The 19,698-nt window shown below is 34.1% G+C and overlaps 3 protein-coding genes and 2 non-coding genes across 7 annotated transcripts in view; all 5 read left to right on the top strand.

The window, feature by feature from the left end:
- On the top strand, positions 1,643-3,536 carry LOC104703645. The gene is made up of 7 exons (XM_010419691.1): positions 1,643-1,856; positions 1,945-2,037; positions 2,133-2,360; positions 2,468-2,620; positions 2,745-2,798; positions 2,891-3,034; positions 3,142-3,536. Exons 1-7 carry the CDS (start codon positions 1,683-1,685, stop codon positions 3,505-3,507), a joined length of 1,212 nt encoding a protein of 403 aa, XP_010417993.1. The 5' UTR covers positions 1,643-1,682; the 3' UTR covers positions 3,508-3,536.
- Positions 10,306-13,022, top strand: LOC104703644 (polygalacturonase At1g48100-like). The gene is made up of 7 exons (XM_010419690.1): positions 10,306-10,857; positions 11,246-11,377; positions 11,469-11,699; positions 11,795-11,839; positions 11,920-12,127; positions 12,212-12,402; positions 12,491-13,022. The coding sequence occupies exons 1-7, from the start codon at positions 10,438-10,440 to the stop codon at positions 12,884-12,886; spliced, it is 1,623 nt and encodes a 540-aa protein (XP_010417992.1). The 5' UTR covers positions 10,306-10,437; the 3' UTR covers positions 12,887-13,022.
- On the top strand, positions 14,283-14,353 carry TRNAG-GCC. Its single transcript has one exon. It is a non-coding gene; the product is annotated as a tRNA-Gly (tRNA).
- TRNAG-GCC lies at positions 17,101-17,171 on the top strand. Its single transcript has one exon. It is a non-coding gene; the product is annotated as a tRNA-Gly (tRNA).
- The window catches only part of LOC104703643, a 3,910-nt gene continuing 1,674 nt past the window's right edge, over positions 17,463-19,698 (top strand). Inside the window, exons 1-5 of one of the 3 annotated variants that reach the window (XM_010419686.1) lie at positions 17,463-17,831; positions 17,919-18,570; positions 18,663-18,862; positions 18,961-19,205; positions 19,330-19,620. In XM_010419686.1, the coding sequence (XP_010417988.1) occupies positions 17,563-17,831; positions 17,919-18,570; positions 18,663-18,862; positions 18,961-19,205; positions 19,330-19,620 (1,657 nt within the window). In that variant the 5' untranslated portion in view covers positions 17,463-17,562. Of the gene's footprint in view, positions 17,832-17,918; positions 18,571-18,662; positions 18,863-18,960; positions 19,206-19,329; positions 19,696-19,698 lie in introns of all 3 variants that reach the window. The other 2 variants (XM_010419689.1, XM_010419687.1) reach the window with 2 other exon arrangements.

The following is a 19,698-nucleotide window of genomic DNA, read 5'->3' as shown; positions in this document are numbered from 1 at the left end:
TTTTTTTTTTTTTTTTTTTTTTTTTTTTTTTTTTTTTTGTGGTGAACCACACTTTTTTCTTAATTGTTCAAAAACTTTTATATTCTTTTTTTTTTGACAACAAACTTTTATATTCATGTTATTTAAACTTTTAAAGTTTAAAAGCTTTTTTATAAATAAATTGTTTTGTCTTCTCTAATATTTTTGGTTTTATACATAACTTAAATTTAACTCTTTTTTTTTTGTGAACAACACTTTTTTCTTAATTTTTTTAAAAACTTTTATATTCATGTTTTAAAAGTTTATAAGGTTTTATAAATAATAAACTGTTTTATTTTCTTTAATATTTTTAATTAAATTTGTATGATATGATTTCTGGAGAAAAACAAATCTTTTTCCTTCCAATAAATTTCTGGATAATTTAGTCCTTTAATTTAATACTTGTGTAATGTTTTCAAACTAGTATATAAACTAAATTATCCTTTAATGAGAAAACAAAAGAAAACAAAAACTACTACAACGCTTATACAGTTTTGTTACACTTTTCAATTACTTTTAATTTTTATCTCTTCAGCTCTTCGTGATCTTGTGCCAACTCATTACTAAACACATTGATAGTATAAACAAGTGAATGGACTCGTCGTAAAAAGATTAATTAAGGTGGCAAAAGGTGAGTCACTGGTTCTAGCTAGTAATAATAATACCAAAAAAGAGTTTATAGTAGTGTAATAATAATAGGGTTTGTTGGGGTTTGTGGAAAAGAGATTACTGTGCATGGTCCTGCTGAAAGATATATGAAACATAACACAACAGAAGAGAGGCAATTTTACTTGCCAAAACTTTCATATAATATTTGAATCCTTACAAAAATCAAATGAAGGAACCGAAGGGCAAGACGCGTGTTTACATGACCAACTGTGCTGAACTGTTTTCTTATGAAACAGACTTATTATATTGTCTATTTCAAAATCACCAAACTAAAAAAAAAACGAGATCTCCACAATCACGAGGAATCTCGCCGGCGATTCACTTTCCGGTGATCTCCGCAGCCAAAGTCCCATTTCATCTCGCCTTCGTTGAAGTTGTATCCTCGTCGACTATCTCCAAGACAAGTTCGGTGTCTTCCCACTCTTTTCACTCCTGCGTTCGATCTCGTTTTTTTTTGTTTGGAGATTTTCGATTAAACAATATATGTGTATCAGAGTCTTCCAATAGTACAGGTTATCGCAGTTGGTTACGGGATTATACATTTACTAGTCTAGGCTTGGTTTTCTTTCTTACTGCAATTCCACAAAATAATTTTTTATTTATTGGTAAGACAATATATGAAAAATCAATAGACATCTATAATACCTTAATATGAACTACACTCGTTCTCTTCTTAGCCATCATTGATCTCGAGAATGGAGATGGAGTATATATTTTAATTAGTATTATGTGTTCGTCTCTCAGGAATTGTTGACCAGTCTTTCCGGAAGTAATTAAATGTTAATTGATTAATATATTTATGTTTTAATTAGTAACATAAAAAATTTTCCATAAATATTTTGGTCAACGGTCTCTGAATTAATAAAAACCAACGATTGTATTCCTTACTCAGCCACCTCGACCCTTATATATATCTATCAAACCTTTATCTTCTATATATGATGCTTCAAAATTCCCTTAAACTCTCTTTCTTTCTCTCTATTCTTGATAAAAAAATGGAAGTGAGAGGCTCAATGATATGGGTATTCTTAATGTGTTTCATCTTTGCTCATATAATTATAAGTCACAACAATGACTTCGTCGAAGCCAAGAGCTTTCCTAAATTTGAAGATTTAGAAATGCAGAAGAGACTAAAGATTATCAACAAACCCGCTGTCAAGATCATCAAGGTTTTCTTTTTATATATTTTCATAATCTTGCTGTTGTTATCTATATATTATACAATTAATATGTTAACCTCTAGTGTAAATGATATAGACTATAGATGGAGAAAGGTACGGATGTGTGGATTTCTTCAAGCAACCAGCATTTGACCATCCTTCTATGAAAAATCACACATATCATTACAAGGTATAATTACAGATATATTGGTTATGTATACTTCTATTTTTTTTACAAACATAAAAGGACAATAATATGTTTATGGTGTTCGCTATATGTCTTAGATGCGTCCAATATGGAAAGGAATGAGAGAAAGAGAGACAAACAGTACTGGATTTGGTTACTTATGGGAGAATGGTGTGGGTTGTCCCATTGGTACCGTCCCTATACGAAGAGTCACCAAAGACGATCTTTTGAGAACAGACTCATTTGGCGATAATCACAAACCTCGTGGCTCTTGGAACACTACCACTAATGATCCTTATAATGTTGTTCATTCCGACAAACATCACGTAAGTTGCCTCTTTTAATTTAAAAAACAGTATTATCAAGTTACATTTTGAGATATTTTATATTGATAATAATGTTTGGTTATTGAATGAAAAATGACCGGGATTAGTATGTGGTGCTTCGGACGAAAGACTCAAACCATAGGTTCAATGGAGCAACAATGGACCTTTGTATAACCGCTCCTAAGGTTAGGCCTACCCAATACAGTGCTTCTCGAGTTCACATGCAGATGGGAAGGGATTTCATCCAAGTCGGTTTGACTGTAAGTAATATCGATTTATTTATTTTGCACTCGATAAAAACACCGGCCGGATCTACGAGTTCTATTTTGTAACTAACAAAATATGAATTATACTGTTTAACAAAAACTATATTTACTAATTCAGGTAAATCCAGTATTGTACAAGGACAACCAACCTCGGACTTTCGTCTATACAAATGTAAGTCAGTCACATCATGCTAGCTAGTAAATCATTTTTTTAAAATAACGTAAATAATTATAAGGAGATATATGTATGTATTGATGGAACAGTCAGGTGGAAAATCATGTTACAATAGCAACTGCAACGTTGGATTTATACTCGTTCGTCAAGATTTCCCGCTTGGTTCACCAGTGTTGCCAGTGTCTATTCGTGGTGCTCGGATAAGTCACTCTGCAAGCTTTGGTCTAATAAAGGTTTGGATAATCAGGATTACGACTAATTTAAGCATTCTAAACTTTTTGCTTAAATAATGTGTTTTATAATGTATTATTAAAATTTACTTATTATTTTCGGGTAACAGGACCAAAAAAATGGAAATTGGTGGTTTGAATTTAGTGACACTGCAGCGGAAGTTGGCTTTTGGCCGTCGAGTAGGTTTCATCAAAGCTTTGGAAATTCAGTCGAGTGGGGTGGAGAAGTATACAGCGCATCACTGCCGAGTCCTGAAATGGGATATGGAGTGTTTCCTTCTGATAATGATATAAGTAACAGTGCATATATGAAACGTATAACCGTACTCGACGGTTTATATAACGTTGACCGCAACGTAAACTATCTCGAAGATTTCTCTGACGATGAACGTGGCTACCAAGGTTTTGGCATATACAGTTCTGAACATGCTGATATCGGTCGTATACTCTATTATGGTGGTCCAGGAAATATTTGAATATGATTAGAACTTTATGAAATGAATATTAAAACATTACATTGACCCGATTATATACAATAAATATCGCCATTTATGGGTTTCGTTAAAACAAATTAAAGTCTTATAACGTATTGAACAGAGAATTGGTCCAATAACTACACACGCACAAGACATATATAGAGGCTAAACTAATCAAGTAACCATTTTGTGTAATCGAATGGACAAAAATGTCTCTCTGAATGGCACGCATATCTCGTCAATGGAATTACAACTTCCAACTAGGTCATCATTGAGATAACCTTTTGCGGGTGTAGGATCTTTGACTTTCCAAAGAAATGTATATCGTTCTATATATTCTTTTTAGCTCTTTATTTGTCAAGCATAGTAGAGGTTCATCACTCAACAAAAGTTAGGGTTTGATTAGTTCTCCCCTACTACTCGCAAACGGGACTGACACTAGTATTTAGGGATATGATCGGTAATTACTTTGTCTTCAGCTCTTGAGCCGATCTACAACAATGTTAAAGTTGGTTGTAGAGAAAACTACAAAATTTTTATAAATATTCCGTTCTACCTATTGCACATGAGTAGAAGATAGTGGAGGGGATAGTGTGAGGTTTAGAACTAAACTTGCTATGTAAACTTTATGTGTCGGTGCAACTTATAAAATATGCGCAAAAAAAAATTTGGTGTGTTTAAAAAGTAAAACATGCAAAGCTATGTGTACATAGACATAGATGTAATAAAAAGATAGCAAAAGCTTTAGGAAAACACTTAATTATAGCTCGAGAACTGATGATGAACACATTATATATGCTTGCTTGAAACACAATTCGGACGCTTAAAACACATGGTTAACTCACCCTTTGAAACACTGAACAAGTGTTGGGCTGAAAAAACATGTGCAACACAGTGGAGATAAAAGAATTGTATATTTTTCAATTAAATAATTTGGAAAATTCAATTAATTCATCAATTAAAGAATTTTTTTTTCTCACTTCTCTCCCTTCGTAACTTTGATTTTTTTAGAACCTAGCGCCACCTCCGTTAATTTCAGTCTGGTCGTGTCTTCAATGCGTCTATTGGTTTCTCAAATTTTTACAGAACTTGTCTAGATATTGAGATCGTTTATCAAATTTAATTAACCCCTAGAATTTTTTTTTGCAGATCTTGTATTGTTCATCATCAGTTGCGGTTTAATTCTTCAATTTTTCGGTTCAGCATATATTGCCAAATAGTATTAGAATGCATAAATATATCATGCACACAGTTATTTTCATGTATCAATCTCTTAACCATGATCCTAATTTTGAATTTATTCGTAATCTTTTTCCAGGCATATGCCATCAAGTATTTTGGCTGGATCAGGACATTTATCACACCAAGAAAAATAAATGATTATAACTGAAAGATGGGACAGTAGGGGTAGTCGATAATTTTTGTAGCCAACGAATGGAGTTCACTTCACGGCTCACGGGAACATTAAGAAGAAGAAAAAAACACACACACAAATAATTATAATAATCACGAGCATGTCTTCGCAAAAAGACGGCAAGAACAACACATACTTTTTCCCTTTCTTAATTTTTTTTGTAAAGCCATATGTGAAAACAAAATATAATCGAACAAAATCAGATAAACAATAGCCACATGAAAAAATCCTACAAATTATTATATGTATCTCTTTTTCTCTTTTGTTTTGCTATTTTGTAATTCAATATCTTAGAATGAAATTTTACTATAGGTATTGATCAGTACTTAGTTATTATGTTCGACTATTTTTACCAGAGACAATTGAAAAATCATTATTCCGATTTCGAAAATTCTATATATGACGAAAATTCTATACAGTATACGAGTTTAAGTTTTGAATATTTATATCCCATTCTAATACCTAAGAAACACTTCAAAACGTTTTTTGAAATATCATAGATAGATATAAAGATTCTTTTAGTAATCTGTTAATCAGTTTAGGTAATATGTTGATTACTTTAGAACAAAATAATTTGGTAAGAAACTGCACCACCGGCTGCGCTAGCTAGCCTTAGTTATAAATTCAAGTTGACAAAAAGCAAATATTAGGGCTGGGTATTCGGGTAACCCGTTCGGGTTCGGGTATTACCCATTCGGGTTCGAGTAAACGGGTTTAGAAAAATAGAACCCATTGGGTATTTTTAGATATATAGGTTCGGTTCGGTTTGGGTACTATCCGGTTCGGGTCGGTTTGGGTTACAAATTTTAGAACCCGATTAGTACCCGAACTACCGGGTACCCGAAAAAATATAATTAAATTTAAATTAATTTAGTTAAATTTTGACTTACATAACAAAATATTTTAGATATTTTGATTATTTTTGATATTTAGGTATAAAACTAAACGAAATATTCAAAATTATAATCATAATTTTGGGTAGTTGCATTATATTAATGATAAATATTATAAATATGTTTATATGTTGGGGTTTAATGGGTACCCAAACGGGTACTGGGTATTACCCGACCCTAACCCGAACCCACTGGTATTAGAAAATAGAACCCAATAGGGTTTTATAAGCAAACATGTACCCAACCCGAACCCGGTTTTTCGGGCCGGATTTCGAGTTGAGTATTCGGGTACGATTTTTATGTCCACGCCTAGAAAATACACGATGATGAATGTTCGTGTATGCATACAGTACACACATCGTATAAAATAAGCAAATGTGCACACATGCAGTTACGTGTGGTATATGTACGCATACATAGAATATATTATCATAAATTTTGGAATTTATATGAAAACTTCGAAGACAGGTAACACATATATGGCAGATTAGTTGTTTTGGCGTATCAAGAAACTGGTACGGTCCACATAATACATACACATATTTTCACATGATCAAGGAGTCGAGCAATGGCCGTCGAGAAAAAAAAAATAGGAGTCGAGCAATAAAGTCAAAGGGACTTTAGATATATTGTATTTTCTATTTTTATATTATCCCATTTTGTTCCTTAATTTTGTGAAACTACCAATTCCGAGTGGATAAAGATAGTAAAGCAAAACTCCATTATAAATAAACATAGCAACAACAACAAAAAGAAGATAATCAAATCTAGCTTAATTGAAATGAAAATTAGTTATACTACTGGTAGAAATTTCTTTAAGTTTTTGAGCATATGTGTAACCAATAAAATTTTGAAAATGCCATATGCTCATTGAGTCATTGTGGTGGGTGGACATATACTTCTTTTTAGTTCTATATATAAGAAAAAAATAACAGTACTAGTAAAAATGTTTGTGTGACAAAACTCCCGATTCGTGAAGATTCTTAAATAATAAATGAAACGAAAAGAGTTCTTGTTTCTTGTACTTAATTACTATTACGTCTCGTGTAAAATGAACAGTAGCATTTTATGAATTTAATGATAAAGGAACATATTTGGTTTCTGAACATATACAGACACAAGCATTGACTAAAGTTTTAATTTATATATTCTTCTTTAGCTCTTATTAGTATAGTGTCAAGTGTCAACCATATCTTATTAGTGGTGAACGTTTCTAGCGATTAAAAAAAAACGTTTTTTTTTTTGTCAACTGAAGCATTTGTGTTTCTGATTTAACCCTTTCCATATACTTTTATTCAAGTATATGATTACAGTTAACTTTACTCTAGAATATATAAGTGACTATTCTTAATCCTTAGATGATATTTGTATATTTCTTTTATACTTTGTAAACATAGTATATATTATCTATTACTTTTATAATTAAGTTTTTTACAGTAGAGATTGTAGGATACAAGATCATCTTCGGCATATGTGCTCACGAGAAGTGAAGAATTCGTTAAATCGCGCGTCTTGTGCAATTACTTTTTGTTGAATGTATGTGTGAGAAAGAGAGATAGCTAGAGAGAAACTGTGACTTGTGATCGAACACAACTTTTTAAGGACGTCGATTTCTTCATAGGATAACTAATTAATGAATTATTGAGTTTGACAACAACAACAACAAAAAAAAAAGAAGATAAGAAAATTTTTATTAAAAGAAAGATTGGAGGAGTTGTGGAGACAAAAGCAATGCCCGTGAAGTGGTGCATGTGAGCACTAAAAGAGATGTTATAATCAACTGCCCATTGACAAAATTTAGACCCAATCACATGTCTCATCCATTTTTACATGCACACACACACACACACCATATATATGATATGTATCTATTTGTATTTGCGTATGTATATGTATACGTTTCTCTCGAAAATTAATTACCACCCAAGAAAATTACTGTCAAGGTTTGTTCATCATTAAAAAAAATAAGTTTTGGATTCATTTGTGTTTCAACTAACTGGGTCTTATGGTATATATACACACATATTACGAATAGATTAATTGTTTAAAGTTAACGAGTTTCATGAATAAATCGGGTTCATCAAAGAGGTACTTGTTTGATAATCGTTGTTTTCAAAGTTATCCAAACCAATTTTAAGATGGATGTTAGTTTTACCCAAAAATGTCACCCAAATACACTTGTAAATGAAGATAATTCACTCACAGTTAAATTAGCAACAAAGTAAATCTTGAGCGGATGGAGAAACAAGAGATTGTATATTAAAAGTCAGTATAAATCATAGTAAATCTAGAGACCATAAGACACTTATCTGATCACCAGGATGACACATCAACAATTACATCTATATATATTAACACAAATGTTTATCCCTATATGTATACATTATAAAAAAAAAAAAAAAAAAACTCATTTTCGCGTAGCCCCACTTTGTAGTGTATACATTTGCATATTCTATAGATAGTCATATTATTAAGTAAGTATATATATGTATTTGTATGCGAGTAGATGAGGTTTTGCAACAGGAATGGTATATGTGTTTGTCTCAACAGGTGCCTCTTTGTGGTTTGTTTGTCTTGGCTTGCTCTAATGTGTTTCAGCCAACCAAAGTGGATGAGTCTCAACCAACCTTTAGTCTACACGTGGCGCACACATATCCCCTGAAATTGTATTCGTTAATTCGATAAACTCAAAAACATAACAAATAAAACTAAAGTTATATACTTTTGGAATATCTATGTATTTTGATTGGGATCACCCAATCCTATTAATTAGTACAACTCCAGCGGATTATGTATGTCTCTTAACTCTAGATTATCCAAAATCACTAATTATTCAACTTACTTCAAAACCTAAATATATATCGGAACCTGAATCCAACTGTTATTCGATTTAATAGAAATACTCGAATTACCCAAACTATTTTTCAACATTTTAGATGCCCGAATAACATATCCAACATGTACGTACTATTACTATAAATAGACGGTCCTGACTTCTGGCATCATATTGTATTATATTGTAGTTGGTGTAGGGAATATAGTCTACGATATCTTCTTAGAAAAACACTATAGAGAACAATTATCAATTATAGTTTTACTGAATAATGAATGACCAAGCTAGATTACTTGCTATAGTAATTAAATTTATTCATAATATTGCAATATGTGGATATATAATATATACTTGCGTAGCAACCCTAGATTTCTACGTTTTCAGTGTAGAACAAAAAATAGCTTAGGGCTTTTAAGTTTACGTAAAAAAGAAAATATGATGATAGAGGTAAATCTTATACGTTGCTCAAAAAGAAAAAAAACGAATACAGTCCAATTTTTGGATTACCATATTATATATTTTACTGATGCATCTTTAAAATTATTTAGTATTTTCATAAATTTATCTACTAACAGAGTAACAGGTGACACATTAAATAATATATAGATCCCCAAGATAAATGATCACAACATGACTATATACGGCAACAAAAGTCTATGTAATTGGTGTATACTACTCATATACACATACAAAAATAGCACATTACCAAAACCTTATAAAAACTACAATTGATGAATTATCAAAATAGAAAATAACATGATGGACACAAAATCACATATTCTGTAAAAATTAAGTGACAAACGTAAAAAGGTACAAAATTATTCCATTTTGTCTCTTGGACAAAAAAAAACATATTGTCATATTCTAAATTATCGTCCTAGTACAAATTTTCTTAATAACGTCATGTAATTCCATTATGGGCTCCCGTGACTCGTTCTATATTCTTACACCGTTTCCTTATATAAACCCTCTAGACAAACATTATTGTTTTTAGGGAATACCCACTAGATACCACAAAAATAAAAAGTAATTAACAAAATACCATAGGGCCCACACTCTATTCTCTTTCATCATATACAATTACTTTTATACTCATTACATATATTACATGTTATTTGTTTAAATATCATGTTATTTTTGTTTTTTGAACAAAATTATATGTCGGTTTGGATTCACAAATGAAATAGTTAGGGTTTAAATTTTACAATTAAAACGAAATTATATGTCGGTTTGGGTTCACAAATGAGATGGTTAGGGTTTAGATTTTACAATTATAACGAAACTATATGTCGGTTTGGGTTCACAAATGAGATGGTTAGGGTTTAGATTTTACAATTGAAACGAAACGAAATTATATGTCGGTTTAGGTTCACAAATGAGATGGTTAGGGTTTAGATTTTACAATTAAAACGAGATTATGTGTCGGTTTGGGTTTACAATTAAATGCTATTTAGTTAAATATAACATGTAAAATATAGATATTACATGCTATTTTAAAAAATCACACCAAATCTTTCACTTTTTCTATCTAACACTAAAACAAGAAGGATGATTATGTCTTTTCACTCCAAAAAAAAAAATGGGCTCTATGGTATTTTCCTATAAAAAAATGTTGTTATGGTATTGTCTTGAATAACTTTCAAAATTGTGGTATTCTCTTAATTAACCCTTCTTTTTATTCATTCTATAACAACAACAACAAATCAACCAACCAAAGTCTCTTCTTCTTCCTCTTCTCTCTCAAACCACCACAAAACAGAGAACATATTATACAACAACCTAAAAACACTATGATAACGAGAAAGAGTCTAAGGCTTAGAAGCATCACTATGACGATTTTAGTATCAATTCTTGTCTGGTCGGCAACGCTAGAAACCTGCATTGCCAGAAGAGGAAGACATTTGAGACACCACCATAGCAGTTCCTCTTCCTTGTCTGATTCCTTGTCCAGCAAGAAACCAAAAGGCCATGAGAACAATAGCCATTCACATAAGTCAAAACCAAAACCAAAACCGAAGATGAAAAGTCCGCCGCCAAAATCCGATGCCGGTTCACCTGTCGTGTCACAGCCGCCACAAGTTCAACAACCACCACCACATGTCCAACCCCCACCACCATCACCTCTTCCGCTGCAGCCTGTTGAGGACTCTCAACAATTCAATGTGCTTGATTTTGGAGCTAAGGGTGATGGCATGAGTGATGACACTCAGGTACATACTCAAAACATTTATTATCCATTCTAATCTAGTGGTTCTTCATTAAATCAAGAATTATAATCTCGCTTTCATGAGAATTGTTTTTTTTTTAAATCAACCATAATGTGAATTACAGTTGAGAAGGTAACACGAGACAGAACAAGAAACAGAGCTCAGAAAAGCTTTTTCTCTGTTCTGTAAAGTCAAATAACCTTTTTCCCTTTTTTCCTTTAAATGTTTTAAATCTCCCAAATACAAACAAACGAATTTAACGAATATTGAGATGACAACAAAAATACCCAATTTAAAAGGGACCATAACTCTGTGCTCTGAAACAATACAGAATTATAACAATGATTAATGATAATACTAAACAATGACAAATTTTATAACATTTTGGCAGGCGTTTGAAGCAGCATGGGCATCTGCCTGCAAAGTAGAGGCATCAACGATGGTCATACCGCCTGACTACATCTTCCTCGTTGGACCAATATCCTTCTCGGGTCCTTATTGTCAAGCAAACATTGTATTCCAAGTAAGAACTGATCATAAACATTTGTAAGATTTTAAAAACATAAAATGTACGTTTTGAAATTTAAAGATTTGAGTTTTTTGTTTGCTTGCAGCTGGATGGGATGATTGTAGCTCCTACGGATACTAAATCATGGGGAAGAGGGTTACTGTGGTGGATTGAGTTCACAAAGCTTAAAGGAATTACAATACAAGGTAAAGGTGTTATTGATGGAAGAGGCACTGTTTGGTGGCAACAAGATTACCTTACTGATTATCCTATCGACGATGACTTCAAGCTTATTGTCCGGTTGAACAATTCGGTCCAAGAACATCCTCCAATGCCGGTAAAGATCTCCATCTTCATCTTATTCTTGACATCAGCACAAGTTTCATCTAACCCTAAACTCTGTTTTTGTATTTTGTTTTTGTCACATGGCAGATAAGAAGTGAGCTTAATGGAAGAATGCCAAGCATTAAACCAACGGTGAGAGATCAAATTAGTGGTCTCTACATGTTTTTACATCTCAGTGAATTCTTTTGCTTACCTTGCGTTTTACGTTACAGGCGCTGCGGTTCTATGGGAGTATTGACGTGACGGTGACGGGTGTAACCATTCAGAACAGTCCACAATGTCACCTCAAGTTTGATAACTGCGTCCAGGTTTTAGTTCATGACGTGAATGTGTCTTCTCCCGGAGACAGTCCAAACACAGATGGGATTCATCTTCAGAACTCCAAAGATGTCATGATTCACACCAGCACACTAGCTTGCGGTACAAACCTATTTTATTTAGAAAAAAACATCATTAAACTCGTAAAAAAATCGGTATCATTGATTAATTCCTCTGTTTTTTCAGGAGACGATTGTATTTCAATTCAAACGGGTTGCTCCAATGTGTATGTTCACAATGTGAACTGTGGACCAGGACATGGAATCAGCATTGGGAGCCTTGGTAAAGACAGTAGCAAAGCTTGTGTCTCCAACATAACAGTCCGAGATGTCGTTATGCACAACACAATGACTGGTGTCCGGATCAAGACTTGGCAGGTAAAGATTAACCCTTTCATAAAAAGTGCTAATGAATTATTTTCATTTTGGAAGCCAGTGAAACTTAATAGCTTTAATGTGAATACAGGGAGGTATAGGATCAGTGAAAGGAATACTTTTCTCAAACATTCAACTCACAGAGGTTCAGCTTCCGATAGTGATCGATCAGTTCTATTGTGATCACAGCAAATGCATGAACCAGACTTCAGCTGTGTCCGTGGAAGGAGTCACATATGAGAAGATACGAGGCACTTACACCGTGAAGCCTGTGCATTTTGCTTGCAGCGACAGTTTCCCTTGCATAGACGTGCAGTTATCAGGCATAGAACTAAAACCAGTTCAACTACAATACCACATGTCCGATCCGTTTTGCTGGAAAACATTTGGAGAGCTCACTTCGACAACTGTTCCACCGATCGATTGCTTACAGATTGGAAAGCCAGCGAGAAATGGAGTCCATTCAGATCATGATATTTGTTTATGACCTGCAGGGGAATGTAAAATGATTAGGAAAAAAAGTAATATTGTTACTTCATACGGACTCTATTGATTAGTACCGTTGTGTGAAAGTGTTGTGGAGTGTTTAGAAGATTAAGGCAGTCAGGCAGACTCTTATCAGAGACCAGAACTGGCTAATTGCTTTTTAGAACCAGTATATGTATATTGCTTGTATAACATATAGTTTAATATATTGTTTCATATATATCATGATAGTCCAAAAACAGAGTGAAAACAACAGAAAACCAGCAAATTTGGAACCATGCATATGTCCAGAATTGTTTTGGTTTATGTTTCTTGAAAACAGAAATAATTGTAAGAAGATTGTGCAAAAAGTAATATAATACAGACTAAATCTTTTAAGTGTTTGAAGCTGATTCACTTTCACTTAACTTGGTCATTCTAGCTACAATATTTAGCCTAGTTTCTATGAACTATATATATGATGCAATCCTTTAACACACCAACCTGAAATTAAATCAAGATTTTTTGACAGACCCATTTATAGATAGGGGTTGCATTATATTTTTTTTAAGTTTTAATAATGGATTTTTGGGAGAGGCCGCACGTAATGAAGTCTGCAGTGCCTTTGGAGTTTCTGTGGAAGAGATTGGTGCTGGACGACGGGACCTCATGTTTTTGTTTTATACTATCTTTTGTTTTGTTTCAATACATTTACGTCGGTAGATATTTTTTGGGTTTATATCATTTTTTATTATTGGAAATTTACGAGAGTGGAATTTGCAAAATATGATCCAACATTGTAACAGATAATATGCTAACTGACACCACCTTCACCTTTTAAAAAATTGAAATAGCTTGTTGACAAAAAAAAGTTAAGAATGAGCTAAAACGAAATACAATCGTTGTATCAAATTCAATACCAAGGTTCACTAGGCTATTTTTTACAAATTAAATTACAAGACGTAGAGGGCCAATATCAACAAAAGCAGAACAAACATATTATTTTTTTTGGTAAAAGGTAAAACTCAAAAAAGTTATTCATAAAAAACAAGACAACTTTTACCGGTCTCTTTTAACAAAAAAACTTTTACCGGTCTATATTTATAAATCCATACTCTAATGATGATACGATATTAATGCTGGTGTTTTTAGAGTATGCGGATATGGATGGCTCATCTTTTGGTTTGTAGAACTTTTCTATGCACAATCCCAAAGTGTCAGTTTGTAAATGTACCTTCGGGTTTCTTGCCAATTAAAAGATCTAACAACATCAGAATATATACAAAATGCATAGCAGAAACCTACTCCGAACAAACAGATATTTTTGAAAGCTTATCAACCCACCAGTTTTCTCTTTAAGGCTTAGTTGGAGCTTTTAGTTATCTATAAATTTGTATAAATGGACGAGTGTACAAGTAGCACCAGTGGTCTAGTGGTAGAATAGTACCCTGCCACGGTACAGACCCGGGTTCGATTCCCGGCTGGTGCATTTGAGAGCTATGATGAAAATTGGTTTAAGCGTTGGTTGGGTCCTTCGTATTCTTCTGAACATTCAGTTGAGATTCACCACACCTCTGAGCTCTTTTTTCCCCTTCTGATGTTAAAGTAACAAGTAACATCAGTTGTAAAAGAAAATAATGTTTTATCTTCATTGTTTGTATTGCATTCCATTATACTAAAAATTATATTCACCATCGGCCAGCTAAGTGAACCGTGAAGGGCTCATTTTATTGATTTTCTGTTTGCTAACTTCTTAGAATTCATACTTTGACGCTTAATGAAGAATCTGAAGACATAATACAGGATATGGGGCAACTAATTCCGTATGCACATTTGTTATTGTTGTTGTATGTGGGATGAATGGATGCAAAATTAAGGAGTAAGACAGTGTAGGATGGTGTAGTATTCTTAAGACTTTTATCATCTTCTTTAGTTTGGATCTCTTAGTCTTAGCAACATAGATGTGAATTTTCTCCACTCCATTCTTTACTGAGTTTTTTTTTGTGTCGTATGAATATTATTACATTTGGTATATGATTATAAAATGAAGAACCAAAAAACAAATAGCACCAGTGGTCTAGTGGTAGAATAGTACCCTGCCACCCTACATACCAGGGTTCGATCCCGGCTGGTGCACTGAGCTGTGAGGATTATGGCTTCAGCGTTGGTTGGGTCCTTCGCACTTATCTGATTTAGGATGAGATATGGCATTGTAACTGAGCTCAATTTTTTCCCTTGAGCTTTTCCAGACGTTGGAAAATTGTAAAAGATAGTAACGTTTTAATTAAGCATCTTCATTGTTTATATACCCTTGCGGTATATATAGTTTTCATCTAAATATTCGCCAGTGGACAGCAAGGTGAAGGGTTTTTTTTAAAAATTATTTTCATGTTTTCTTATTTGTCGCTTTATGAAGAATCAAAAGATATAATTCAGGACATGGGGCAACTCGCCTTTGGTGTTTTTCTATGTTGTATAAATGGAAGCGTAATTAAGGGGAAACTAAGATGACTGTGACCGTGAAGGATGATGTAGCCACGGATTCTTAAGATTTTAGCTTCAGCGTTGGTTGGGTCCTTCGCACTTATCTGATTTAGGATGAGATATGGCATTGTAACTGAGCTCAATTTTTTCCCTTGAGCTTTTCCAGACGTTGGAAAATTGTAAAAGATAGTAACGTTTTAATTAAGCATCTTCATTGTTTATATACCCTTGCGGTATATATAGTTTTCATCTAAATATTCGCCAGTGGACAGCAAGGTGAAGGGTTTTTTTTAAAAATTATTTTCATGTTTTCTTATTTGTCGCTTTATGAAGAATCAAAAGATATAATTCAGGACATGGGGCAACTCGCCTTTGGTGTTTTTCTATGTTGTATAAATGGAAGCGTAATTAAGGGGAAACTAAGATGACTGTGACCGTGAAGGATGATGTAGCCACGGATTCTTAAGATTTTAGCTTCAGCGTTGGTTGGGTCCTTCGCACTTATCTGATTTAGGATGAGATATGGCATTGTAACTGAGCTCAATTTTTTCCCTTGAGCTTTTCCAGACGTTGGAAAATTGTAAAAGATAGTAACGTTTTAATTAAGCATCTTCATTGTTTATATACCCTTGCGGTATATATAGTTTTCATCTAAATATTCGCCAGTGGACAGCAAGGTGAAGGGTTTTTTTTAAAAATTATTTTCATGTTTTCTTATTTGTCGCTTTATGAAGAATCAAAAGATATAATTCAGGACATGGGGCAACTCGCCTTTGGTGTTTTTCTATGTTGTATAAATGGAAGCGTAATTAAGGGGAAACTAAGATGACTGTGACCGTGAAGGATGATGTAGCCACGGATTCTTAAGATTTTAGCTTCAGCGTTGGTTGGGTCCTTCGCACTTATCTGATTTAGGATGAGATATGGCATTGTAACTGAGCTCAATTTTTTCCCTTGAGCTTTTCCAGACGTTGGAAAATTGTAAAAGATAGTAACGTTTTAATTAAGCATCTTCATTGTTTATATACCCTTGCGGTATATATAGTTTTCATCTAAATATTCGCCAGTGGACAGCAAGGTGAAGGGTTTTTTTTAAAAATTATTTTCATGTTTTCTTATTTGTCGCTTTATGAAGAATCAAAAGATATAATTCAGGACATGGGGCAACTCGCCTTTGGTGTTTTTCTATGTTGTATAAATGGAAGCGTAATTAAGGGGAAACTAAGATGACTGTGACCGTGAAGGATGATGTAGCCACGGATTCTTAAGATTTTATCATTTTCTTTAGGTTGGAATTTTTAGCAACAAGTTTGTAGCTTGTTGTTTGTTTTCACATGCATGTTTAATTAGGTCTCTCTACCAAATGGAAAGATTGTTTTTCTAGAACCTGACGGTAATAAGATGATTCAGTGTATTACTTGTCTATAGTAATACACAAACACTTAATACTTAATATAGTTTTGGTCTCATTAAAACACTCGAGTTATATGAATACGTTATTGTCTTCTTCTCTACCATTCAACAGACTAAACCAAAACAGTCTATTAGTACAATCAAGTTTTACGTCAGCTATCCATTAACATCAAGTTGTATCCAAAATGTTACATATATACTTACATAGCAAAATCCAAATGTAAGCATATAGATGTGAATCTCCACTCCATTCTTATTTTGTCCAAATTGCTGAGTTTTTTGTGTCGTAAAAAAAATGTTTGGTATAGATATATAAAAAGGAGAACAATCAAACAAGTAGCACCAGTGGTCTAGTGGTAGAATAGTACCCTGCCACGGTACAGACCCGGGTTCGATTCCCGGCTGGTGCATTTGAGCTGTTATGAAATTGGTTGCGTTGGTTGGGTCTTTCGCATTCTCCTGAACCTTCAGTCGAGATTCGCCACACCTCTGAGCTCTCTTTTTCTATTTTTTTTCCCAGAGATCACGAATTAATTATTAATATTTAGGCTCTTTTCAAATTTTAGATAATACTATAGAAAAGGGGAAAATTAACAAAGATAAATATAAGGGCCGATGTTTAAAATAAATAAAAAATAAAAGGACTATTTTGTAACAAAATTCCTCATTTCCTCCCCAATGTACTATTATTCTTCATCCTCTTCCCTTTTCGATTCTTCTGTAAAAACAAACAAAAAAACCCTAATTTCTGGGACCTGTGCAGTCGCTGCACAGTTCACTCAAAAAAAACTATACACAGAGATGGAGATAGTCGAATCTTTAGAAGAGATTCCAGTTCAAAACCCACAAGTTGAAGACTTTTCATGGGCTGATTTAACCTGGACCAAATTCGGAACATCGGAGCATCACGACGAAGTAGCACTGGTCCCATACGCAAGGGTCGACGAATTCATCATCGGAGAATGCTCAAACGCGGAGTGCCCAACACGATTTCACATCGAAAGAGGAAGGAAACGCTCTCGAGGCAGTCTCAAAGAGTACAAGAGCGACGAGTATTTGGAATATAGACTGTAAGTTTCAAAACCTACTTCAAAGCAATCAAAGATCTCATTTTTAGGGTTTTTTTTTTCATTGGTGGGGGTTACTTCTTATTGAAGGTATTGGTGTTCATTTGGTCCTGAGAACTATGGTGAAGGTGGTGGTGTTTTACCCAGTAGAAAGTACCGTCTCAACACTAGGAACCGTGCAGCGAGACCTCAGTCTATGAGAGGATGTACTTGTCATTTTGTGGTGAAACGACTCTATGCTCGTCCTTCACTTGCGCTTCTCATTTACAATGAGAGACGACATGTGAACAAAGCTGGGTTTGTTTGTCATGGACCTCTTGATAGAGATGCTATTGGTCCTGGTGCTAAGAAGATTCCTTATATATGTAATGAGATTAAGCAGCAGACTATGTCTATGATCTATCTTGGGATTCCTGAAGAGAACGTTTTGGAGAAACATATTGAAGGGATTCAGAGGTATTGTGGTTCTGATGCGACTGTTAATAGTCTTGCCTCTCAGTATGTTCATAAACTTGGGATGATTATCAAACGTTCCACTCATGAACTGGATTTAGATGATCAAGCTAGTATCAAGATTTGGGCTGAGAGGAACAAGAAATCAATCTTCTTTTATCAGGAATCTTCTGAAACTGATCAGTTCATGCTTGGGATTCAAACGGAGTGGCAGTTGCAGCAGTTTTTGCGTTTTGGGCATTGTAGTCTCGTTGCAGCTGATTCGACATTTGGGATAAAGAGACTCAAGGTAAGATGGATCTTATTTTTTTATGGCTGTCTCTGTTTTTGCGAGAGTTATGTAATATGTGCGTGATCCTGATATCTTAAACGTTATGGCAGTATCCTCTGTGCACGCTTCTTGTATTTGATTCAAGACATCATGCTCTCCCCGTTGCTTGGATTATCTCTCGTAGCTATTTGAAATCTGATGTTGAGAAGTGGATGAAAATACTACTCCAACGTGCCCAGAGTGTTGAGCCTGGTTTCAAAATCAACGGCTTTATCATTGATGATGCTGCAACGGAGATTGATCCCATAAGGCATGAATGATGATGCTTCAACTCTGTATATGGAGTTCCATAAATGGATAAAGAGTGTATTTGTAAACTGACTCAGTTCCGTTTTATTACTTTTCCAGGGATACATTTTGTTGCCCCGTCCTTTTTGCTCTCTGGCGTGTTCGTAGATCATGGCTTCGGAATGTTGTAAAGAAGTGCGATGGCATTGAGGTTCAAAGAAAGTTATTCAAATGTTTGGGAGAACTCGTGTACAGCATTTGGGATGAAGTAGGTACACCAAAGGCTCTAGAGAGATTAACTCAGGATTTTGTTGATCAAACCGCCTTCATGCAGTATTTTACATCTACCTGGTTGCCTAAAATAGGTTAGACATTTCCCTTATTCTATTCATTCTCTAATCCTATTATGTAGAACCTCTGGGATCGCTGCTGACTTGAGGTAATGAAAATCTTGGTCTTTGTGCCTTATGTGTTCTTCAATATATGCAGGAATGTGGCTATCAACTATAAAAAGTCTTCCACTTGCAAGCCAAGAAGCATGCGGTGCAATAGAAGCTTACCATATAAAGCTTAAAGTAAAATTGTTTGACGATACACACCTCGGTGCCCTTCAGAGAGTAGATTGGTTGGTACATAAGCTGACGACTGAACTCCATTCTAGTTATTGGCTTGATCGGTATGCTGATGAAAGTGATTCTTTCCAAAACGTTAAAGAAGAATACATAGCTTCTACTTCGTGGCACCGAGCGACAGAGATTCCAGACTCTGCTGTTACACTAGATGAAAACAACATCCTTGTTGCAAAGGTTCAGTCTCAGAGAGATAGCGATGTAACACGAGTTGTGTGGAATCCAGGTT

Source organism: Camelina sativa, chromosome 7, assembly GCF_000633955.1.
Source record: "Camelina sativa cultivar DH55 chromosome 7, Cs, whole genome shotgun sequence".
Classification (NCBI taxonomy): Eukaryota; Viridiplantae; Streptophyta; class Magnoliopsida; order Brassicales; family Brassicaceae; genus Camelina; species Camelina sativa.
This window is presented reverse-complemented; position numbering and strand designations above follow the sequence as displayed.